We start from the raw sequence: 25,143 nt of genomic DNA on the forward strand, positions 1-25,143 counted from the left end.
TTTCATCAAATCTGACAAGTAAAGAGAACCCGCGCTTCCACTGCCCTTACGGAAATGAAAGACACGTACTACCAAGCTGGTATCCCGGTCACTACAGAAGTGACACTGGCCCAGCTACTTACACTGCTTTGTTAGCAGAGCAAAACCGAAACCACCCCTGCCTCATCAAGAAAGCCATGAATTCCAAATGAATAAATTAAAAAATTCCCAAAGAAACTCCCTGCCACACAGATTGCTTCACCAACTGCAGGATTCAGTAACTATGACCTTGCTCTGTTTAAGTTACAGCAACAATCGTCCCGCGTTTGTGTTTTTTACAAAGCCGTAAGAAAAAGCTGTACCCATGCAAGAAGCAGCAGCATTCTGCTGAAGAGAGGTGCTTTACGTTTTAGCTCTGCTTAACATAACCAGCTCTTTTCCAATCTGCTCAGGCAAATGAATAAAGCATGCCCTGAAGTACTCTTCACAACCAAACCAATTCAGCAGCTACATAGCTAACTTCAAACATCCTGTAACAAAACATTAAATTAAAAAAGCTACTTCTAACTCTCGATTCAATAGTTTTTGTTCAATAAAGTTTTTTTTCTTTAGTGAAGACGAGAATTTCACTGACATCCCACACTGAGAAAATTCACAGATCCAACCACAATATTTTTCTCTATTAAAAAAAAAAATCCACAGTTCTTGAAATGTTTCTAACATTTTGTAAAAATGCTAGCAAAGATTATTCTTCTTCAGTGACTTGATTTCCTAGTTTAAAACAAGAAAGTCAGGAGGCACTAACACCAAGTACAAAGCACTCACATCTGTTAGACAAGGTGACCGTAACCTGCAAAAATGTTCTCAAAGTAACATATTTTTTCTAGTAACTCAGAAAGTGTCCATTTGCACTTGGCTTGTGATACTTATCACATCTGCATTCTGCTCCTCTTTCTTATTTCAGAGACATTCGTAGAAACAAAAAGGGGCTTTTTTTTTTTTTAAATGCCATCTGTTCCCTGCATATTTTCACTTCCAAGTCCTAGTATAATATCTGCAATGGAAACTTCTGTGTCATATAGGATTAAGCCTACAAACCAGATGTATAAAATATGCAGAAGTTGTGCTTCCTTACAAATAGCTGTAAAAAAATATAAGGAAAGTATCACCTAAAGCTTTTCTATTCTAAACACAAAACGTTAAAAAGTTATTTTATGGTAGTTTTCTTTTGAAATACTCTGAACTAATGCAAAAGGAAAAACTACTCTTCTTAAATTCAGTAATTTTATTTCCTCTTTCCAGGGCTCTACACCTGTTTCTTTCCTGAGTCAGAGACTGGAAGTCTGAAACACCAGACTCCAAATATGTGAGCACAGGGAACCTTTCGCTTGAAATACCACCCATATATTCATTCACGAAGTAACATTTGCACAAGTCTTTTTCATAAACATCTCAGATTTTTACAGCAGCGATGTAACTCCCCGGTAAACTCATCTGTGATGGCTCTTCAATTATCTCAGGTGTTTTCTCACCTCCGTGCCTCCCGCCCCCTCTGCTGTTTACATACTTCACTCAGCCACTTCCAACCTTCCAGAATATTATCAGCATTACTAACACCTGTGTCACTCACACCTTGGGGGCTGGGAAGGAAACGCTGACTTACCTGGTCGTATTAACATAAAACGATTTTGCAGCAATGCTTTTAAAAGATTCTGCCATTGCTTACAAGGATTTCAACAGCGACTGCTCGGCTAGAGCCGTTTAAGAACCCACGGCTCGTACAGACAGCCAAGAACCGCTGAAGTTGCTCCAACGTGGCTCGTTATTAAACTAAATTCAGTTTAAAGCCTTAAATAAATGTCTGAAAAGCCAGGTGAGAGCACAGCCGGTCTGATCGAGCCCAAGCACTGCTGTTTACATGAAACCACCAAGACTTCAGGCTACCCGAGCACGCACCAGGCTCCCAGAAATAACTTTCCGGGCGGAGGACGCCGAGAAAAGCCGCCTCCTGCTCGCTGCTGGCTCCTGGAGCCGCACTCCCGAGGGGCCCCACCGACACCTGACGGCTTTCCCAGCCCGCAGCGAGCCGGGGACACCCGGCCCGGGCTGCCCAGAGCACGCGGGTGGCTGCTTGCAGCCGGAGAAGGGGGAGGGGATGGGAAGGGGGGGGGGCGGCAAACCCCATCCACCAGCCCTACAGAAAGGCCGGGGACAGCCCGAGGATCCCCCCCCTCTTTCTCTCCCCCTCCCACCGAAGCACGGCTCGCCCAGTTTCGTTTCCAACTCGCCACCAAAACAGCGGCAGCCCCGGGCGCTCCGCCCAGCAGGAAGCCCCGAGCCCGGCCCCGCGGGGACTTTACCCCCCCCGGCCCCGCAGCCCCCTTACTGCCAGCCGGGAGCCACCCCCTCAGCGCGGCCGGGAGGGGGGGGGGGGACGTGTCAGGCGCCGCAAACTTTCCGGCCGAGCAGGAAACAATAACCACGGAGCCTCGGCCCTGCCCCGGCCCGGCCGGGCGGCCCTGCCCGGCGGGGAACCCCTCGCTGAGGGCTCGGGGACGGAGCCCAGCGGGGTTCCGCTGCCCGGAGCCCCCCCCCCCCACCGGCCCGCCCCGCTCCCCGCTCCCCGCCGCCAGCGGGGGCCCGGCCCACGGGAGGCCGAGCCCGGCCCGCTCCGAGGCGGTACTGGGGGGTACGGAGGGGTCGGGTCGGGGCTCGGGGAAGGGCCCGGGGGTGCGAGGGGGAGCCGGGAGCGGTGGGAGGAGGGGGGGGGGTCGGGCTGGCGGCGCACTCACCGGCCGGGCCCCTCTCGCTGCCTGCTGCGGCCCCAGAACCATAACAAAGCTCTGCCCAAAATGGCTGCCCGGCCCTGCCCGGCCGGGGGCCGGAGGGGGCGGGGCTCGCGAGCGCGGGGGGCGGGGCCGACGAGGCGGAAGGGACACGCCCACCCCCCGGCTCCGCCGCCGGCCACGCGGAGCGCTTCTAACGCTCCCCCGCCGCACCGAGCGGGAAACTACGAGACCCACAAGGCAGCGCGCCGCCGCCCCGCGCCCGCGGGGCACGCCGGGGGTTGTAGTCCCAGCCCGCCGCACCTCGCCGCGGGTGTTGACAAAATGTCGGCACCGCCAGGGCAGCAGCAGCCGCCCCGCTCCCTCCTCCGCCTCCCTCCCCGCCGGGAGCCGCGGGGCAGCGCGGCCGCACCGAGCTGCGCCCGGCCCCGCCGCCGCCTGAGGCCCGGCTCGCCGCTCCCCTCACGGGGCCGACCCCCGGCCCGCCCCGGCCCGGCCCGCAGCCGCCGCGCGCCTCCCCCCTGCCCCGCCGGGCGGGCCCGGCCGCCTCCGGCCCCGCACGTACCGGGCTCCCCGCCTCGGCCGCTGCCACGCACGCCCGGGCCCTTCCCCGCCCGGCGGAACGAACCGCCCCGTTCCCGTTCCCGGCCGGGGCCGAGCCCCAGCGGAGCGCTGCCCCGGGCCGCAGGATATCCGGCGGCTGCCCTGGGAGCCGTGGTGGTGGCGGCCTGAGGCGATGTCCTGCGGCGGGTGAGGGATGGGAGAGCGCCCGGGGTGTTTGCTCCGAAACGTCCCGCGGTAAGGGGCCGGCAGGCGGGTGACAGACCAGCCCGGGCCCTCACCGGGGACAGCATGAGCTCGGCTTCTCATCAGCTTCAGGCCATCACCTGTGCTCGTCTCTTTTAGGGTCTCAGTAAAGCAAATATGTTTCACCTCGTGCAACAATGCTGCTTCCGCACACCCTTCAGAGTAAGTTTCTGAAGCTTTCTTTGCTCTCTCTTTTCCTCTAGAATAACAAAGTGCATGATTGGAGCATTGGGGAAAAAAAGTGACTTATAAGTTAGAGTAGTCACATGTGTATCACAGTTACATGTTTCAAGCACATTCCTAATTTTCAGAATGGCTTTGGCCAAAGCTAACTTCTTAAAAATAAAATTTTGGTGTCTAAATTCTTTTTCTCCTATTGTTATCATTGTTACAGAGTAGTGAGGGGATAGTAGCAATTTTCTGGGGTCACATTGTTCTACTTCTGAAATCATATTTTCTGAAAAGGCCTGACGCATTAAATTAAAAATGCTTAAAGAATGCTTGCGTGGGTGGAAGAATAAGTGGATATATACACCTTTCACAGTGAGTAAGGTCTGCTTGTTCACTGGAGAGCCTAGCTGCTCTTTTTCAGCTAGGTTGTGAAAGCTGTATCAGCTTGATCTGTTAAATTAAAAAACATTTGAAAGCCAAAGAAGAAGGGCATCAGTCATGTTCTCCGAGCAGAAAAACTACTTACTCAGCACAGTACTTCATATATACTCTAACTGTAGGACAGGAAGTGTGTACTGTAAGGTGTTCAGAACAAATTTTATAATTGCAGCTCCAGAAGATAACCGGCCCCAGACTACTACTGCATGGAAAGAATAAGACAACTTGCTCTTCTCCTAGCCTCTGTCTGCAGAGAGATGCTTGTCTTCTCTCCAGATGTCCAAGCCTCAACAGAGCATCTGTGTATGCAGTCAAGCTCCAGGCTTTTCACACCTCTCTTCCTCTCTTAAAGAAAAAGCCCCCCCAAGAATCTGAGACCAAAGACTTGGGCCTGTTTCGACAAAGTATGAAAGCACTGAAGGATTCTCCAAAGCCAGCCCTTTACTTAAGCCTGGCGGGGCTGATTCCGTTTGTTTCTGTGCCGCTGTCAATGGTCGTCCAAGGGACCTACTACCCAGAGCTGGCGTTCGCTCAGGTTACCTACGGTGCTGTGATTGTCTCTTTCCTAGGAGGAATGAGGTGGGGGTTTGCTGTCCCGGAAGACAGCCCAGCCAAGCCAGACTGGATGAACCTGGCTAACAGTATGGTTCCTCCTCTAATTGCCTGGCAAGCCTTGCTTTTTAAAGATATCACTGATGGTGCAATAATGCTGGTAATGGGCTTAGGGATAGCACTACATTATGACCTTTCCCTTCTTCCTACTTATCCTATTTGGTTTAAAGGATTGAGAATAGTGGCAACAGTGGTGGCGGCGTTATCACTGTTAGCTACTGTAGCAATGAAAGCTTACTCAGAGAAGAACCTAATTATCAGCAGAAATAAATGGCAGGACCCAAAACAATAAAGCAAGAGGAAAAAGCTCTTTATCTGCTAATAAGGTATTTGTACTGAGGTCCAGGGAAAATAAAGACTTATGCTTAGATGCCATAAAATGGCATTAATCGAGATGCTTATTTTGAAGCAAGTTAAGTTCATAGCAAATTTAGGAAGGAAGGATTGCAAATACTGATCGCTTCCAAGGCAGGCATGAATCTGCTATTGCCTGTAGAACAAAGCATCACTCTTGAATGAGGTAAGATGTCACTGTCATATGAATTTAATATGGAGATTCATGTAATACAGGTATGAACTGCTCTATTCTGAATGATTAAAGTATCTGGTTTAACTATAACGTGCTAATGTTCTGTGGTAGGGAGAACAACCATATAGTCGTAAATGTGTTCCAAACAATAACAAGATGAATGCAGTAAATTTAGCATTTAAAGAAGTGGAATTGTGCAGAAATACATAAGCTTTCAATTCCTATTTTGTGGAAATACAAGAAAAGAGAGGCAAAACTTCTCTACCTTATTTCAGCTGAGATGTTTTAAATGCTGTGTGATTAAGCACTAGTCAGATAAGAAGGAATATGCAAGGCATAGGCAAGGTTTGTTTGCGGTGGCAAGTCAAGGTCAGCCAGCATTCCCCTAAAATGTCATTCAGATGCTGTGATTTAGTAGGGACAGCTAGAAAACTATTTTCAAGCTCCACAAGAGACAAAAGGTTAGTTCCTAGATTTTGTTTGGACTGAGGGTTATTTAAGTGAGGAAGTTGCACACAGAGTCATGAAGAACCATCGTATTCCTACTGTCAGATGATGCTTGGTATGATATGACACAAGGACTCTATTGCTAGCACTAAGAGATCAGACAATACAATTGAAAAAAAGCTTGTGTGTCCTCCCTCCTCAACTCCAGTTTTACTTGAGGAACCTGGGCAGGTACAAATAGAATTGTACCCTCTGATCCCTTTGTGATTGACTGATTATTGAAACAGACTGCAGGAACGTATTCTCTTCCTAACATCATTTAGGGGAAAAATCAACAGCATCAGTCATGCTCATTTCCTTTTCCAGCCTCAGCTACCTCAGAAGCCAAATATACCCTCTGTGAATTTATTTACTGTAGCTTTTTTATCCTAAGTATTAAGTACAGTGTAAGATAAAAGAAAAAAGCTGAAATGTGACATCCGTACATGCTCTTAGGACCAATTTAGTTAATCCTCATAGCTGTCTTAGAACACCCTTCTTCATAGCTGTTGAATGAAGAACGAATCACCTACCATAACTTAAAATTTGTCATTCTGCAAAAGAACAGTTTAAGAAACCTGCCTATCCTCAAGATAGAGATGCCTTCTTGTTGCTGAAAGAGCAGCTTGGTATGTGAGCATCTAACTTGCATACCCTGTGGACTTGTACATGTTAACAGCATCATATCCCTGAATTGGCAATACAGTTAGGTGCTCTCCGAATGTAAACAAAGTAAAAGTGAGTTTGTGAATAAAAACGGTTCTTTTATTCTTTCTTAGACACGGTATTTTTTTTAAATGGATCCAGACAAGAGTACTTACTGTCTTTGGCCTGAGTCAGGGAAAGACATGATGAGTATCAGAGACCATAATCAACTGATTTCCACGCCTCACTGAAACATCATAAAACTGACCATAAAAACTGGAGAAGGTAACTTCATACCAACAGCAGATTCCCTCAAGCTGCTCTAAGCCAGAAAGTTTAGTGAAAGGGATGAGAAGTGAACATGTAGTTCCCTTATAAAATACACCAAAGGTAACGTTTCTCAAATGGCTTGTGAACGATCCTGAAACCTAAATAAGAAAAGCTTAAGAAATATTACCTATCCTTTGATCCCAGAGATGGCTGCACAAAACTGAACAAAAACACAGGAGTGTTTAACTACAGAAGTATGTTATTTGCAGCTTTAAAGTAGTCAACATTTATAACCAGGGGGATTTCCAGTTAAAATAAACAAACAAAATAACCTATTAGATGAAAGTAGCAATGATACAACAATGATTACAATGGGAAAGCACCCTATTCAAGAGCATTCCACACTAAGTTACAAAAATGCATTTTATTATGAAAAACTGTTTAAAACAAGCTTAAACTTGAAAAAAGACAGAATAGACACACTTAAGAAATCATTTTGAAATAAAACATACAAAATTGAGTGATCCGAGAAACAAATACTCCATTGTCTAGCACGTTTTAGGCTGGCAAGCTCCCAGTTCTGTGTTAAGAATCAAGGGTTTACATTCTAAAGTACCTGAAACACTCATTCTGGAGGCTTTTGCTCGTATATTAATTTGTTAATTGCACAAACGGGATATTGACTTAGACAGCATGAATGCCTCTTTGTCTCCATAGTGCAGGCTTCCTGTTTTGTAACATTCCAGTTGTGGTTTTGTGTTCTAGAGTAACACTGTCTATCAAAGTTCAAGCAGCCTTATTTCAGAGTCATCTATAGCTGTGCAGACAATGCAATTGTGTTGTGCAAAAAGCAGCTTCAAGTACAACGTTAATTAAATGAATCTAGAAATAACTCCAAACTCCTGCAACAAGAACTGTTCTACTAAGTGTATCCACGCTAAATGCAAACTCATTAAGACAAGACACACTGATAGCATCACTTCAATGCTGAACACAGCTAATTCTATCACGGAAAGCTCCAACCACTCAAAGTTTGGAAGAGGCAGGACACAAGATGTAGCAAGGATGAACATGTGCACCTTGCATGTATTCCAATGCCAAATCTTGGCATGCGTCACACAGGGTAAAACACAAGTAAGGAAAAATAAAAATGGGCAAAAGGCTTTCCCTAGATTTTCAGTTTAAGAACAGTCCTAACTGCAGGACACCTAATCTAATGAACAGCATTTCCATTTAAAATCAAAGTTTACACAAAAAAGGAGCTCTACTCTCATTGCTGACACCACTGAGGGAAAAAAAAGGCTGTGCTGAAGTGGAATGACATCATTAGAACTGCAAGAAAAAACTACGGAACAGGAAATCCTCAGCCACTTACCATCACAGTTAGTCAGGTGGCAGGGAAGTAAACATCTAACCCACATTTAATGCCTATGCCCAGCAGCAGAAGAGAGGCTCAAATGCATCTGGGTCACAAGTAGAGGTACCAAGTCTTCCCTGCCTCTCATCTTTTCCTCCTTGTTTTCTCCCAGAAAAGGAAAACTAATGCTAACCAAGTAGCCAACCTGCTCTTATTATCAGGTGACTCCCACCATCCATAGCAGCCTTCTTCCAGCTTGTACGACCAGCTAAAGACGCTAACTTTAGTGCATCTTAGGGAATTAATATGATTAATGTCTCTAGCATGCTGGAATGATTTCTTCAGATTTTTTACAGGGCAAATTTGCCATTTCAGTGGACTTAATCCAGTCATAAGAGACATTCCTACCCTTAACAGAGTACTTCCTGAAACAGACTTTGGATAAGCCAATTTACTTTGATGGGCAAGAGTTTTAATATTTCCTTTTGCCTAAGAAAAGCACTCTCATCTAATTCTCCACTGTCTCTACTGAAGCTTCTGCTGCCAGGAGGTTTCTGGCCAATGAAACTGGAACTCTGAGGAGACACACGTTCACTCATTCCTTGGATGAAGTTTCTTCCTTGTGCTTTACAGCACAGCTACGCCTCCTTCGCAGCGGCTGGTGATCATGTTGGCAATTTCAGTCCAACTGTCCATATGCGGGTTATAAACTTCAACAGAGTCAGAGGTTACTGGAGCAGCGAAATCGTGACTGGGAGCTCGGCCTCCTGAGGCATAAAGAAATCCATTCACAGCCACAACACAGACACCAGCTCTTGGTATCTTCATTGGTGCAACTTCAACCCACTTTTCCTAACGAGAATGTGAAAGAGTCAACAAGTAGTTTTAGAGTATGCCCCGATTCTGATAAAAGTAGCTTTTTAAGCTTAAAGATTGAAACATATGCAAAGAACACTAAGCAAACACATCACAGGCTCAAATGCAGTATGTGTACAGCATGAAGAGGATCATCAATACTGTAATGACATTTTCACAAGCAGTGAAAATGCTAGCACATCGTGCTAGTTGCTAAAGAACAGATCACGTACTGTCTACATGCAACACCCTTTCTTTTCTTCTGTCACTGCATAATGCGGTCTGTCTCCAAAAAAAAAAAAGCCACACTAGAGTATGTGTTGCTTTTAACACTGGCTACTGTTCCAAAGAACATCATATAAACATGACCAGTAACAGACAAGACTAATTTTGTGCTCAAAGTGATTTTTCACACGGTGAAACACCATTATCATTTTGACGCAGAAGACACATCCTCAAGTTTTGCAGTAAAGGGCAGCTCTTACTTTTTCAGAGTGTTTTTTCTCTCTAGTCAAAGGACAACCATTCTACTAGGGGGGAAATCTATCTCCCTGCCTTAACCCTACCAAGTATTTATAAAGCTACAGAATATCCATGCTTGGTTAGCTTTCAGTTTCTGAAAAGCATGAATACAACCTTCATAAACACTCCGCTCGGAGTCAGATTAGGAAAATTCTGCAGACTGGTTAGGACAGACAGACCCTGAGGTCACTGAAGCTTTGTTTCACTCATACTACCAGCCAGTAGGGAAAAGGAAAACTGGAAATTTAATTTTCTCTTTTATCTTTTTAAAGAAAGGAAGCAGCCTCTCTCTATAGCATCTTACACAAAGTTGATTCAGTGTAGGGACTCTACCATACCTCTTCAAAGGAGTATCTTTCTACAGTAGCAAGAGCATCTTGAGATTCGTTCCAGCCTCCCACAGCATAGATAGAATCGTTGAGAGCAACTACACCAAGATACGCTCTTCGGGTACCCATGGGAGGAAGCTCAGACCAACGTTTAGATATTGGGTCATAGACTTCAACAGAACGTAGCTCTACTCCTTCATTGCTGATACCGCCAACAACATAAATCAAACCTATGGAAACAAAGTTTTTCCTCTATTAGGTTTCAAAATAAAACAGTTTGAAAGACAGAAAATTCTTTTCACAACATCCATTTCAGTCTGGCATTACGAACCCCAAATAAAACCCTCCATCTGTCCAGAAGTAGCATACATGAAGTCTTCAAACAAGTAGCTATGAGGCTTAAGCACTAAAAGCTCTGATGAAAGCAGTCATTAATCAAGTGCAGGGTGGAGAATTCAGAAGGCTGCAATTGCTGACCAGGCTTGGATCAAACGCTTAATAAGCACATTTACAGATCAAGTCTTTAGACATGGTTGTCCTAGGATAACCTGTGGTAATTTTTCAGATTGTCACATAGACACAAACACAAATATGGGAGATAAATAAAAGCAATACCAAGAAGGACAATCAACTGTTAATAGATTAGCTGGATAACCATACTGACAGTCACATGGAAACTACTTTCACGAGGTAAATGGCAGAAAACAGAAAGAACTTTACGGTCTTTAATTTCTGTAGAAATAGGTACTAGAAGGACAAATAAGTGAGGCACAAGCTTGTGCAACTGACAGCTCAGGACAAGACAAGGGTAAGAAATTCATGACTGAAGCACAAAGCTTTAAAATCTAACATCTCTCACCACTGTTTTTGGACACAAGTTACCAGTACTCACCTTGCATTTCACAGCACCCAAAGTAGTAACGGGGCACAGCCATGCTTCCCACCACATCCCAACTATTTTCTTCAGGATCAAATCTTTCAATTGTGTTGCCGATCTCTGCTCCAACCCAACCTCCTGCAAATGACAATAAACACGGGGAAAAATTTCACGGTATGAAATTATGTTAGCTGCATTTTTAGACATAGTGTGTCCTGCAACAGTAATTCAGAAACCAGCATGTATTCTACTAGGGCGACAAGTTATAACTGAACAATAACTATTCCACAAATATTTGGTGCACTAACACTCGTTTAAGCAGCTCTTTTTCAAAACTTTAAATCTGCATGTTTGCAACACCAAGATGTAATATTTAAGATAAATCGATTCACAAGTTCCACGAACTAACACTTAAAATCAACTTCACCTAGAAAAAAAAAGTTACCTAAAGCATAGATAGCACCATAGCACGTGCACACTCCCAGTCCACAACGAGGATGGTTCATGGAAGCCACAGTGGTCCACTGCTTAGTGACGGGATCATAACATTCAGTACAGTCAAAAATCATTGAGTCCTTCTCACCTGCATATGAAGAGCAAGCACAGAGACAGGGGAATCACAATGTTTAGCACTGCAGACAAAGAAGCATTCAACTCCTTCCTAGACAAACAATGTTAAAATATGATTTTTCTTTCAGCTAGCCAAACAGCCAAAGTAGCAAAAACTTCAATTTTACTCAGAATTGAACCGTCACAAGCAACAGCCTTCGTCAACAGTTCTCCGAAACACTACTGAAAACAGAGTGAACAACCACAGTGCTATACACATTTTGTTCTATAGCACAAATGGCAGGGTTTTCGAGACCAAAGAATGTGTTTTGTGGTGACAGAAACAGTATACACAAGCATTCTTTAACGATTGCCAGGTAGCTACACGTCACATCCTTGTGCAAACGTACGTAACAAGCCTTTCCAGGTAGGCAGACAAGTGGACTGTCTTGTACTATTGCTTCTCATGCTGTAGGCTTCTACTAGATTACAAGTGAGGAAAGAGATGCTATTACTGGTAGTACACAAAGCCTGCAGAATACTCAACACCTCTTTGTACATCTGAGGATGTCCACATGCTTACCAGTGACTTGCTATACCACGAGGGAAAAGACGTTCACTAAATTGCCAACAGGAATCCTAACCAGCACACTCAGAGCAGCGATGGTGGAGAACCAAGGAACCCTAACTCAGTTGTTACCAAAGGTAGAAGTTATATTACCTACTGCCAGCTTCCTCAATACTACTTACAGGAAAAACAGTTTTGAAGAACGCCATCTACAATTTCTCCAGTATCCATGTAACAAACAAAGCCCTATGTCTCTGAAGGCCCTAAATTCAGTCAGAAAAACATCTAGAAGTGGATTTTAGACTGCATAATGTTAGGCCCATGCAATACTTCAAGTTTTTCTTTAAAGAAAAAGTCCATTCCCAAGAATAAACTCATCTGAAACCAAAGCACACAACACTAATCCCTACGAAGTTAGTAAGTCAGTAAGGGACACTGCTTACTGATTTTCTTGGGTACTTTTTGTGAGTAAATGAACTTCTGCATCTAACAACTCTTGCCTAAACACCATCAGAATGATAACAAAAATCCTACTCTGATACTGTAGTTAAGGAACAGGAATCTACTGTATACCACTACAGGGCACGTACTACTAAAATAAGCACAATCAATTTAGCTTTCTGAAATCACTGCACAGAGGACAGTGCCTCCGATGCATACCAATTCTTCAGCAAGTTTCTCTTGGCAGTGACTTCTTTTCAGAAGTAGACAAATGCCTTACATAGTAGGCCAGGGCCCTACTATTAGCATAATGAAGGTTCCAAGGCACGTGTTTGTTTCAGCTGTTACCTCCAATGGCATAGACCATTCCTCCGACAACAGCCACACCCAGCCCACTCCGGGCCTGATGGAGAGAGGACACCGTGGTCCAGTAGTGGCTGAAAGTGTCAAATCGCTCCACACAGCTGAGGGCTCTGCTGTCACTCCAGCGTCCTCCTTGCAGTCGGGTGTACCCCCCTAGAAAGCAAGTAGAAAGGTCATAGCTGAGTAAGAGCTTCCTGCTCAATCCCATGCTCCTATAGCTAAACCATAAACAAAACATAACAACCACAAACAAAAAGCACAGCAGCAACAGCCATTAGCTACTTCTAGCAGGATTCAGACTTTTCCAAGTTGCATGACTCCTTCAACACACAGTGGTCACCTTGTAGGTCACGTAACTTGGGCTACTACACTTCATTGCATCACTACTAACATGACTGTTCATGTTCTCAGCGAAACGCAGAGAGCAGCCAACAGCTTTTGCTATCTTAAGATTTTGTTACTTCCCACAGGGTGAAACAAGAGAACACCCTTCCAATACAAAACTATAGCATTGGTGAAAACTTCTAAATTGCATGTATCCCATCAAGTGAACCAGAAAGTTCTAGACAGAGAAAACTTCAAACTTCAGAAGAGCACGAAGTGAAATGAAACTGCATTTGCCAGAATGTGCTTCCAATAGGGAACAATGGACAAACCCTATGCTGATTTACTGCTTTTTACTCTGCTGATTTTTAGCTTTCCACCCATAGCAAGTAACTTCTAAAGGCAGATCTAGGCTTTGAATAACATGTCATAATGACATGAAATGTGAACGCTCCCGCTCTAATTCTAAACAGAAAGCAGGTAAGCCCTGCCCATGGCAGGGGAGTCTTAACTAGATGATCTTTAAGGCGTCTTCCAACCCAAACCATTCTATGAATCTATAATATTGCTATTTTTGTATCTTCTCATTACATAAAAATAGTCCAGTATCTCTTTCAGTACTGTAACGTGAGATACTACTTCATCATTTGTTTTACAAGGTTCAAACAGCCACATTCTAACCTACTGCATAAAGGTACTTCCTGGCTTTCCTCCGGGGACGACCTTTAGAAGCTTGCAGAAAACTGCTGACCTTGTTTTCTTTGGGAGATTTACAGACTTCACAATATTCTTTCAACAGAGTTTGAAGGGCCACCCGAAGGCTGAAATCTGGAATACCTTGAGGAAAAAAGGAGATTAAAAAAGGCATGGTGAAAAGTTATCTACAGTAAGTAACTCAGCTGTGGAAAAGTTACCACATTCTCCTCAGAACAGCAGCCCAATTAAGATTGCATAGTTTTGTAAGACTTTTTCAAAAGCATGTTTTTAAAGTAAGCTGTGCTCATTTGTTAAAAGACACAACTCATCTGGTATAAAGTCAATCTTTTCACTCCTCATGATATTAATCTAACAAAATCTACCACAATACAGCAGCTCTGTATTCGAGCAAAGCATGTGTTGTTCAAACATCTGATATTCCTTCTTGCTTTTCTTCACTTACCTTCTATGTATTTTAAAAGCCTTTGCGCTGGTAGGAGAGGGAATCGAACAGGCTCCAGCACTTCCACCACGTACTTCCTTCTTTTCCCCAGATCCTTCAAAATCCACTGCATGGCAGCTACGAACACCTGGTACTCATCCTCGATGCTCAGGTCCTCGCTCCGCAAGATCTTCACCAGCTGCTCCTTCGTCAGCGCCAGGAACTCCTCGCCGCCCTGCACCTCCAAGAAGTGCGTGTGGATGTAGCTCTCGGTGAACTCCAGCAGGTCGTGGCAGGCGATCTGCTCGGCGAACTGGAAGAGGCCGATGCAGTTCAGCGGGTCGATCTGCCCCTTGAGGAACTCGCAGCACAGCTCCACCACCTCGCTCAGCTGCAGCATGTCCGCGGCGACGATCAGCTCCTGCACGTTGTGCTCCCCGATGCTCACCACCCCTGCGGGCAGGCACACGGCGCCGGGGCCCCGCTGTGGGGACGTGTGGGGGGCGACGACCCCCGTCGGGAGGCCGCCCCGTCCCCTCGGCGGCCCCGTCCCACCCCGTCCCGTCCCCGCCGTTACCCGTGTAGATGAAGTCCAGCAGCGTACCGAAGATGTCCGCCTCGACGCCCGCGATGCGCACCACGTCGCGGCCGCTCTCCTTCATGCCGCCCGCCAGCAGCGCCGCGAAATAGGGGCTGCTGGCCGCCAGCACCAGGCGGTGCACGGCGAACGCCTCCGGGCCCACCTCCAGCCGCACATCGCAGAAGCTCTGCCCGGCGCGGAGCCGGTTGATCTGGGCCAGGAGCAGGCGGGCGTGCCGGTCGCAGAAGGAACTGCTGCTGCTGCTCCCGCTGCTCCTCACCGCCCCGGCGGCCGCCATGGCGCTGGCTGAGGCGGCACCGCCGCCCGCCGCCCTGAGGGCCGGCCCCGGTGCATGCGCAAAATGGCGGCGGCGCCCTCTGATCCCTGAGGGGATGTGTTGCTCAGCGTCCTGCTCCCTCAGCCGGTGTTGTGGTGTGTCTGTGCGTCCGTCTGCCCCCTCGGCTGTGTGATGTCCCTGTCGCTTGGCTCTCTGGAGCCTGGTTGCCCCGTGGGCTCGCTGTCAGCTCTGTCAGAAGATTTCTTGTGTGAGGTTTCATCTGCTTCGCTCCCTGCCTGTAGTGCTGAAGGGGAGCAGCAGATGTGCGCTGACCTCAGTCATATTTCCCTCAGGCTTGCCTTTCCCAGCCACTTTAAGGTGTGCTTGTGAGGGAAAAACATGGCAGTGCTGGGGGGAGACCACAGCTGGCACCTGCCCAGGGAATTGCTTGTCCTTAGCTCGCTGACTGAAGGCACGACCAGCCCACACACTGCTTTCTGTGTGGCATCATGCTGTGTTTGGGCCTTCCTCTTCAAGCCGGAATAGATGCTTCATCACAGCACCCTGTAGTAAGTACTGTGTGGGTCCCTGGAGTCAGAGCTGATCCTGAGGCACGGCAGTCTTCCATCTTTGTGTAATTCACTGAGTCATTGCGTGTCTGGGCACTGACTGAGGGAAGAGCAGCACAAACTAAGTTACACGCACACAGTCAGTGGGTCCGGCAAAGCCAGCACTGAGTCAGAGGCAAAAGCATCCCTCCTGAGTTTTCCACAGCCATTCGAGCAACGTGACATGCAGCCAAAGCAAAAAGCAATCAGAGAGCCTCTTGGAACACTTCCATATCTATTTATTGTGAGAATGGGAAAGAAAAACATGTCTGCTTACAGTTACAATGGTCATGGCCCCTCAGGCTTTTCTCATGATTCTGCATTTCATTGTAATAACTTTTAAATGTGCTTCTAGAAGGAATCTGAACTGTGATACTCCCTGGGGACTGTTGGTTTCTCCATTCATCAGCATTTCATTCTTGACATTAGAATGGTAAAATTACCTTTCAAGCTGGCCTTAAAAAAATACTCATAGAAAATATAGACCTAGATAGAAAAATAAGGTTTTTGCAAGCACACACAGATGGATGCGTGCTGGTATGAGGCAACATAAATTTGGATCTCAGCTAATAAATACTTTGAGATTTTTCTTTCATTGATGAATCGGTAAAAGAAACCAGACCCTTCTTTGCGCTGACATTTTATTCATCGGAAGTGGCCTGTGAGTAAAAGGCTTAGAATTCTCCTAAATGCCAGTGGCTCAGTTGCAGGCTGATGTCAGCTGTTAGACACTTAGCCAGCACTAGGATTTCACACCATAGCGCCAAATTTACAGACACAGAATAGCTTTGCTGAGACTGCTGATTTTGCCCCGAAGGCCTGTCCTATACTACATTAATGTGGCTGGACGGTTCTACATCCTGAAGAGGGCACTGCTTGAGCATATTTTTTTAATAACCACACAGAAGCCATACAAGATGGAGCTAATGCTCCTGTATACTATTATGTATCTCCTAAAACAAGCTGTAGATTTTCAGGAATAAGTCTGAAAGTACATTTGACAGTGTGAAATTATACTGTGTAACGAGGAGCCTTTTGATTAACACACACCAAAGAATGACAACTTATTGCAGTGAAGGAGTTAAAATGTCTTCAATTTTAATTTAATAGACTCCTAACATGACATTTGTCAATAAACCAGCTGAATGCTGGCTGACATATGGGACAGGTGACACAAAAGGCATGCTCACTGCTCCTCCATGTGCACCACTGCCCATGCTTGCACAGAAGTGTTGCCGTCACGGTACCAAGACCCCTCAGTGGGAATAATCTGACAGACAAGCTACTCAGGCTTTCTCTTAAAAAAAACCCTGTGCTGTGCCAGAGCACCAGGAAGGATTGCAGTCCTTCTTGTGTTATCCCACAGAGTCCTGTGGCTGCTCATATTTCCCTGGCTGAAGGCTTCTCTGGAAAACCTTTCCAGATGCCTGGGCAGTGTTCTGCTGAGTAAGGTGTCTGTGCTCCATCTCTCAAATCCTGCAGATGGTGCTGTCTCTACAGGATGGTACTTTCTGAACATGCAGCAAAAATGGGTGGCTAAAAGGTATTACTTGTGTGGGTGTTGCAGTTCTCTGTCACAGGAAGGTCTTTGTTATGTAAGATTATTATTATTTTTTCCGAACTCCATAAAGGAGGAAAGCTTTTAGTCTCAAAAAACCTACAAGAAAAAATAATTGATTTGAAATGTTGCCTTTCTGCCTCCAGTGAAAAGCCTTTCCATTATACCTATAGCTTTGGGGATCATTTTGACATAGCATTCAAGCAGTATCCCCAAAGTGATCCTTATGAGGGTTGTCTGCTAAATTTCTCTGTTGCAGAGGAGACATGAAACTCATACCTTGGCTATTTGCAGGTATGACAAACCCTGTGGGATGTTTTGTGATAGGGAATCCCTTTCCATGCAAGTCAATCAGAATTTGCCGGGTCAAATTCCTCCCCCATTTCCAATGGGAATGAACTCTTCACTTCCTGTACCAAACTGCAGAGTATATCTGCACTTTGTCCTCTGCGCCAATGCATCTGTTGTAATCTTTTGTTGGTATGGCCAGTTGCAATCTGCCTTTTCAGTTACTGTTTTTCAGCTATTCTTTTGTTACCCACTGTAGCTACTACTTGTATTTTAATGTACTTGACTGTATTTTAATGCACTTGACCTATCTGATGAGAGGTGTTGGGCAGCCTCACTAGAAAGGAAAGAAGCTTACTTTATGCTTTGGTGTCCAGGTCACAAAACCCTCATAAGGTACAACCATTTTTGTTCCCCTTCCTTACATTTCATGAGAACTTGAACTCAAACTTCTCCCAGGGAAGCCAATGTTGCAGAAGTACAGAACCACCAAGAGTTTACGAGGACTAGAGATATCTGTAGTGCACTAAGCTACACTTCTTACACTTCCAAAATATCTTCTTTCTGTTAAGGACTAAACTTGCCCACGTGTCACATTTACCCTGGATGTCATTGCATGCACAGGGCAATGACGCAGATCAGCAGTCTCTGCCGATGCGAGATTTTTTTAGTGGAGGAGTGGAGTTACCTGCTGCATGAGTCTGCTGCCTCTGGCTGGGTAAGATGGGAGAGGCTGCTGGAGTTCACTTTCATGCAACATGGACAACTGAAGAGGCTCCCTGGCTACTCTCAAGGTATTTCTCGAAAGACAGAGTGGTGGATAACCCCTCATCACCCCAAAGGGACTGGTTATCGTCTTGTGTACTCTTAGTCAAAAGCCTCTAATAAGCCACAGGCACTAGATTCTAATTAGATACCTGCACAAACCTGTTGTCTGCTTAGGTGTACGTAAGCTTTAGTGGCTGAAGAAGCTTCCCTTCAGGGTCTGGATGTTTCCCGTCTTAGTGGGAAAAGGTGTTGTGCTTTACAGTGAAATAACGTGTTGTCCAGACTTATGCCAGATACGAGAAGACTCTCTTGGCAGGTTTGGGCCACACCCAAGAGCTATTACCTTTCTTCCCCTGAGAATTAATGAACCCTGACAATTATTTGTGTGTGTGTAGGGTAGAGATCTGAACTAGAGTTGATCAAAGATGGAGAGCACGAGGAACCTTCAAAGCTAGCCTTTCTGCACAGGTAGCCCCATGACGTATTGTTTACATGAAACCTAAGTTTTCACCAGACAAGCAAGGTGGTGATGTCTCCGCCCATTTATCAGCTGAACAGTTAGTTAAAAGAAATTGTCAAGCTCATTGAAGTGCCTTCCCTCTCCTGTCCTTTTCATCTTTAGACGCCTTTGTGAATGCTTTTGTCTATTTTGGAATTAGTAATTAAGTGCTTTTCTTACTCTCACTGTAACATGGCTTCAGGTAAAGGTGACACTGGAGTAACTGCCTGATATCACAGTTGTCAGTCCAGACAGATTCAGCATTCTTAAAGTGGTTATTGAGAAACTCTCATGAGCATCCACTTCGCACCACAGGTACAGAGTAGCAGGCTGTGCTGGAGTCCAGTTGGACGGGGCGATGCCCTTCGATGCCCAGCCATGCCCAGCAGAGCCACCTGGCAGACAGCAGAATTGGGGAGCACGTATGAGCTGCAGGAGCCTCCAGAGAGAATGTGACAGTCCTGGTGAGTAACACACAGATAATGGTTTGTGGTTTCAGGAGCACCGGCAGTATTTCAGCGCTGTGCTGCAGGGTTCACCTTCACAAGTAGTGTTGGGTAGAAAGGTGATTGGTGTATAATACAAAATAACCTCCCTCCCCCCCAAAAAAAACCAACAAAACCTTTTCAGTCTTAAAGTATGCTCTAGCAATGAAACGATGGTGTCATCTGACCTACTTGTGTGGAGAGGTTTGTGTTCTGGGTACACTTACCTAGCAGGAAGCTTGGAGGAATTCCAGTGAAATGGGAATGTTGTGCAACATGCGTGGCTCTAGTTCCCCGCTGGTTCGAAGATTCTTGTTTAAGCCATCGGTCTGGAGCAATTCCAGGCAACTTGATTTAAAGTAAACATCCTGGATGTAGTGTGTCAGATACTAGCACAATATTGTTTTAGTCTTTCTCATTTCTCCTGTGGGAATAATCATTTCATGAAGAAGGAAAGTGATCTAATGAGAGAATTAACTCAAGAGCTTGAACATTGAATTAATCACAGCTGTCTGAGAGGGGAACCAAGGCAAACTCCACAGAGAGCTCGGTGCATTTCTAAGGAAGGAGGCCAAAAGAATACTAAGACTCGGAGAGCAGTTGGTGATCAAAACAGAGGCAGAAGAGATATGTTTTTAGTAGCTAAAGGGAAGCAAAACTGTGCAGCAGGGAGACTTTCCTCTTCTCATTTCTCTGAGATGTTAAATCTTAGTAGGAAGGGATCTCTGCAACCTTTTCTTGGAGGTGTTGGAAGGTGCTTGATGTTGGGGTCTGATCCTCACTGTGTCCTTACACTTACGTGAAGTAGATGATTGGTTTCATAGCTTGGCTTTCTTTTTCACTGTCTATCTAGAGTTGTCCTGCAGCTTCACACTGACCTGCTCACTAAGGTGACTTTATTGAAGGTGCAAGTCTTTTTTTATCAAAAGGAAAAATGAGTTGTGCTAGAGGATTGTCAGTCTTCAGGAACATAGGACTTTTAGTCTTGCCATTAGTAAAGTTTGGCCATGTTTCAAATTGTAATCCAAATCCTAATGCTTTTTGGACTCTTGTCTAAATCACCGTGTTCCCTAGGATAATAAAGTAAAGCAAACACACAACAGACCTCTGAGCTGTCCAGAGCATGTGACAAATTTTAAATAGAATCCCACTTATGCAAAACTTTTGAACAGAAGAAAAAAGGGAGGAAAATAACCATAAAATGTGCACCAAGTCCGCTAGTTTTATTCCCTTTATTTTATATAGTCATTCTCCTAGGAAGTATTGCACTTGTATTGACAGAGCTTGTGAGCTGATTTCATTGAGAAGATGGATAGAGTTAAACTCTGCAAGATACCCATCACGTTCCACAGCCTGTGCGTGTAGTGGGGTCATTCCAGAAGCAGTGCCTCCATGGAACGTGAGATATGTCACGAACTCTGTGAGTAACTGTTAGTAGGATGGCTGCAGGTCCTGAATCTGCTTGCTCTGTGAGTCAGGACATCCAGGACTCTGCATATACTGAAGCCTTAAAAGATAAAAACTTCCACAGTGTAACATTCCAACTGTAAATGGCAAGGGTGGCTAATACTCATCCCAGCTCCTTGGCCGTTCTGCTGTTCCCTTGCCATTTATTTCCCTGATTATATTTTTCCTTGATTTACCTTTTTCAGTGCAAACATTCTTCATTTTCCTTTACAGAATTTCACCCTGGGGGGCTTGGACTAGTTCTCTGGTCATTTTTACTCTAATCTTGTCCTGAAAAGTGCTTGCAAAATATCTGCTTCATTGTCCACATGAACAAAAGCATTGACTAGAATCAGAACAGATCCTTTGGAATTCCTAGCAAAAGAATGTAATGACAACATGCTTACAGTAATATTCTAATATATTTGTAGCCAGTTGTGTGCCTCTGTTATGCTGATTTTGTTTGCACTTTGGTTTTCTGTTTCCTTATCAGGATGCCACATCGAATGTTATAAAAATGCTATCAAAACATTTAAAAGGCTATATCTCATCTACACCTTTCTTTTATTTTTTAGCAGGCTGGTTGTATCTCAGTAAAGGAAATTAGCCTGTTTTGACATTATTTGTCTGAAATAAACTCACAATGATAATTTTTTATCATTTTGTTATCATTCAAGTTGCATGGAAATACTTTGTTCAATAGTTTGTTCTACTGTGAGTTTTTTTGCGATATTTTATTTCATAAAATCTCTTTTATAATTTTTACATAAAAACTTTTGTCTAAGGAATACCTTATAAAGCACAACTTCATTTGCAGGGTGAAATAAGGCTCTGAAACAACTTGTTCGTGCTAGTCCTAGTTCTGCAATACTTGCAGTGATCAGATAAGTTTCTTACTGACTCTCTCTCAGTGACTCAGTTTGCTTCTCACTACTTATCTTCCTCTCAGGTATATTTTGAAGATTAATTAATATTTATAAAATGCTCTTAGTGAAACCTGCACATGAAAAATGCAACAGAAGTTGAAAATGTCATCATTATCGATGCTTATTATTTTTTAAAAGGGAAGCTATATTGCAATCAATATCAATGGAGAATTATGAACTCTAAAATAGACTGGGGACTCTAGAGACAATACAGGAAGTTGTGGCTGGCACAACTAAACTGAACGTGAAAACAATTGATGAAGAAAGCCTTCCACTGGCACAAGATGCAGAGGACAGGTTTTGTTAATAATGCCTAGTACTGAAATAAATGTAGGATTAAGTATTTGCATTGCAGAAGGATGATGAAGTTCTTTTCAGTCACCGAGTAGTTAAAGAAGAGGTTCATCATCATGAGTAACACTAATAATTTTTAAGCAGCAGGCCCAGATAACCTATACTAAAGAGCTCTAATGGATTTGTCCAGAGAGATCTCATCTGTAATAACTCCTGGCATTTCAGTGAAATTTCAGAAGACTCATAGTATTGTGTTAATATTTAAGGAAAGAAAACTAAATAAATGGAACAAGCAGGGTGACCCAGCTAGCTGTATTATGGTTAACATGACACCAAGCAGCACTGTGCAAAAGCTGATGCATGGCCACGTAGCAGATAAGTCCATAATTGGCACTAGCTTTTATTGTTATCAACACTGTCATGTTGAAAGTTAATTTATTGATAAAGTTTGTAGGACTTGTTCCGACAGGTTACTGTAGAAACGTATTTCACAACATGTTTCACAAAGCATTTGATCTTCCATTGTGACATTTTGATAAAGATCTTAGTTGAGAGTAGTGTCATTAAAAACAGAGACATTTCAGTTGTCTGGGCTAGTGTGGGTCCGGAAGCAGGGCATGTGCTTTTCTGCTGTGATGCATAGCAGGCACCAAATAAAGTCAGCATTAGCTGGGGATGTCTGCAGTCATCAGTAGCTTGGATCTTTCTTTTCCCTGGTTAACCTTCACTGCATGCTTTTGTAGTTTGTTTTATAGTGGTTTGTGTTATTTTTTTCCCTTTATGCTAACGTTTTTGTAAATCTAAAATTACCACTGATAACATTTCTGAGGGACACAGAGATTGTATAAGAGGTAAGTTACTGAAAGCGCACGGCAGATAGAGCAAATGGTGGCTTAGGAAGGTTGGTCCGTTCACACAAAGGGTTTGTAGTACAGCCTAGTTCAAAGCAATACACCTGAGAGTTAGGATCACTGTTCAAACTTCTGGGATCAGGGAGCTGGAAGAGAATAATGCCAAAAAATCATAACACAGAGACACTGGAGGCATGCAAATAATCAGAACAATGCTCTTGTAGACATGGGCAGTGCAATTTGGGAAGCGTGTGGAGATGCAGGGATGTGGTCCTCTCTCTGTAGCTCACCCTTGGTGCTGCCATGGAGTATGGTTTTGATGTGGACAATTTAGGGTGTGTATTCGTGACTGGAGCAGGCACAGAGAAGAAACGTAAGTATGGTCTGAAGGCAGAGGGAATGTCTTATAATGATATGTAAACTGAATGGAATGAGCTGTTCAGAATAAAGACTGAGAAGCAATTTGATCAAGCGTATATGCTGCTGAGTGGGAAAGCAGTGCTGGATATTGAAGAACTCTGTAATACAAAAGGGTTTAGCAAAAAACGGTGGCTGAAAGCTGAAACATGACAAATATTAAATTAGGGATAATCTTTAACACTGAGGAAACAAGTCGTCAAGTGCAATCTCTTCATTGTTTGCAGTTTTAAATCAAGACTAAAACTCTTTCTGGAAGATAACTTGTATTTGAACAAAACATATCTGAATCAATCAGAGTGACCAAAGCATAGGGGACAGTTTCTGTGTTAGGGACAACTGGGTAGGTCTTGACTCTTTGGCTTAGAAAAGAGATGGCTTATAAGAAATACGGTCGCCCTGCAAAATCACCGGGGTCACAGAAGAGTTAAATGGCTTGCTCAGGGTACATCATGAGTTAGTGGGAAAGTTATGAATGGGAGCTAAATGGTCTTGCTCTCTTAGCTGCTGTAGGATCCTGTGCTGTTCAAGAGCATGCATAGCCAGTCTCATGGGTCATCCTGAAACTAAGCATGGAAGAACTTTGTTGAGAGTGGTTTCAAGGGTGACTTAGCTAGCTAGAGCAAAGAGAATAAAGGGGGATGGGAAAAACAGAGCAGAGATGCAGGCAGAGACAATTGTGCTAAATTTAACAGAATATAAAGGAAATCTTTGGCAGTGGTGCTACAGAAGAAGCTGTTGTTACGCTAGTGAAAGGGGATGATTAATTATTGAATTAATTTTGCACAGCAAAACAGAAAGGAAAGTTTCTGCTCTGACTCAGGTGCCTCTGCAATCAAGAAGGGCAGGAAAGAACAAGGTGAAAGGGGAAAAAGGGCTGGCAGAGCTTTACAGAAGGCTAAATTCTTGTTCTTACTTTTCAGGCTGTAGAACTAACAAACTGAGTAGGCGTAAAATACAGATGTGACAAAGCATCATTCTAAAAACAATGCAATACTGGTAGGAATTATTCCATTGTTAAATATACCGAGAAGCTGATTAGAAGTAGAGCGTGACCTTATGGGTCTAGCATTACCATTGCAGCTGTGTGAAACCACTAAAGTAAACAAACAGCCCAGTGAAGAGTGTGATGGATTTTTAACATTCTCCTAGTTCAACAGGGCGTGCCAAGTCATTGTTTCAACTGCGGGCCAGATCCTTAAATGTTGTAAGGTGTCTCGCTCCACAGCAAGCACTGAGAGGATGCTGGTTTTTACACGATGATAATCTGACCCCCAGAATTAAATCCTTTCGTGATTGCCCTGGTAATACCCCAGTGAAAGGCTGTACAGAATGGCATGGACCTGTCTGCTCTCCAGCGGTGTCAGAGGAGGTATGCAAACATAGTGAAAGCAGGATTTCATTCATCTTTACCTGATAAGTCCTCCTGGGACTGGTGCAGATCTCGGTTTTACTTTGATGGTAGCAGTGATGATGGCAAGCAGAAACATTGATGGGAAAAACCTGATTTGAGCCCTCCCCGACGCTTCTGTTTGTCAGAGCTCATTCTGTTTGTAGTTGTTCCATGGGATTAACTGCACTCAAAATTATGGCTCAAATTCATATTGTAGGAGATTTTGGTACTGCTATTGTTTCAGGTAAAGGCCCAGACCAACTGTATACTGGCCATATATGGATCCAGGGATTTACCTAATACATCACAATCCCCCATTATGCAAGTTTTTGTTTTTCTTTTTAAATACAAAATAAATACATTTTCAGTTGCCAGTATCCAGGCTTACTGACCTATTTCTGCCTTCAGCACTTCTCCTTTGTCTGAGCAGCATTTGGCACACAGGAATTTGTGACATGAGTGATTGTCCCTACACTAACGAAGGGTTTGGGTTGAAGATTTAGTACATTACTAGCACGGCCTTCCAGAGGTCTCTAGTTTTCACTGTTCCACCTTAAGTCATCAGGAGCTGCCTGTACTTTCTCATCTTTGAAAATCAACCCCTTGATGTTACCTTCAGGCTTCCAGTTCAACTCACAAGATTACACCTGCGCTAACTTGCCTGGGAGCTTTGTGATGCAGATGCAAAAAAATCAGAGAAGGATTAA

The 25,143-nt window shown here is 44.5% G+C and overlaps 3 protein-coding genes across 7 annotated transcripts in view; 1 reads left to right on the forward strand and 2 right to left on the reverse strand.

Annotated features, from left to right (window-relative positions):
* Positions 1 to 3,464, reverse strand: part of GPBP1L1 (GC-rich promoter binding protein 1 like 1) — a 33,193-nt gene extending 29,729 nt beyond the window's left edge. Inside the window, exon 1 of one of the 3 annotated variants that reach the window (XM_040566362.1) lies at positions 3,331 to 3,464. The gene's annotated coding sequence lies outside the window, so the exon portion shown is untranslated. Of the gene's footprint in view, positions 1 to 2,771; positions 2,893 to 3,330 lie in introns of those variants that run through there. The other 2 variants (XM_040566364.1, XM_040566363.1) reach the window with 2 other exon arrangements.
* Positions 3,376 to 5,409, forward strand: TMEM69 (transmembrane protein 69). Of its 2 annotated transcripts, none has more exons than XM_040566366.1 (3): positions 3,376 to 3,515; positions 3,672 to 3,734; positions 4,354 to 5,409. In XM_040566366.1, the coding sequence occupies exons 2-3, from the start codon at positions 3,690 to 3,692 to the stop codon at positions 5,083 to 5,085; spliced, it is 777 nt and encodes a 258-aa protein (XP_040422300.1). In that variant the 5' UTR covers positions 3,376 to 3,515; positions 3,672 to 3,689; the 3' UTR covers positions 5,086 to 5,409. The 2 variants fall into 2 exon arrangements, with proteins under 2 accessions (XP_040422300.1, XP_040422299.1); XM_040566365.1 differs by having other exon boundaries at positions 3,423 to 3,563.
* A 1,559-nt stretch (positions 5,410 to 6,968) lies between these two features.
* Positions 6,969 to 19,223, reverse strand: LOC121074355 (intracisternal A particle-promoted polypeptide). 2 transcript variants are annotated; one of them, XM_040566361.1, is made up of 8 exons: positions 14,651 to 19,223; positions 14,068 to 14,499; positions 13,590 to 13,745; positions 12,570 to 12,737; positions 11,109 to 11,246; positions 10,679 to 10,801; positions 9,796 to 10,016; positions 6,969 to 8,932 (listed from the first exon to the last, which is right to left on the reverse strand). In XM_040566361.1, the coding sequence occupies exons 1-8, from the start codon at positions 14,922 to 14,924 to the stop codon at positions 8,708 to 8,710; spliced, it is 1,737 nt and encodes a 578-aa protein (XP_040422295.1). In that variant the 5' UTR covers positions 14,925 to 19,223; the 3' UTR covers positions 6,969 to 8,707. The 2 variants fall into 2 exon arrangements, with proteins under 2 accessions (XP_040422295.1, XP_040422294.1); XM_040566360.1 differs by having other exon boundaries at positions 14,624 to 19,223.
* Positions 19,224 to 25,143: the final 5,920 nt, after the last annotated feature.

Source organism: Cygnus olor, chromosome 8, assembly GCF_009769625.2.
Source record: "Cygnus olor isolate bCygOlo1 chromosome 8, bCygOlo1.pri.v2, whole genome shotgun sequence".
Classification (NCBI taxonomy): Eukaryota; Metazoa; Chordata; class Aves; order Anseriformes; family Anatidae; genus Cygnus; species Cygnus olor.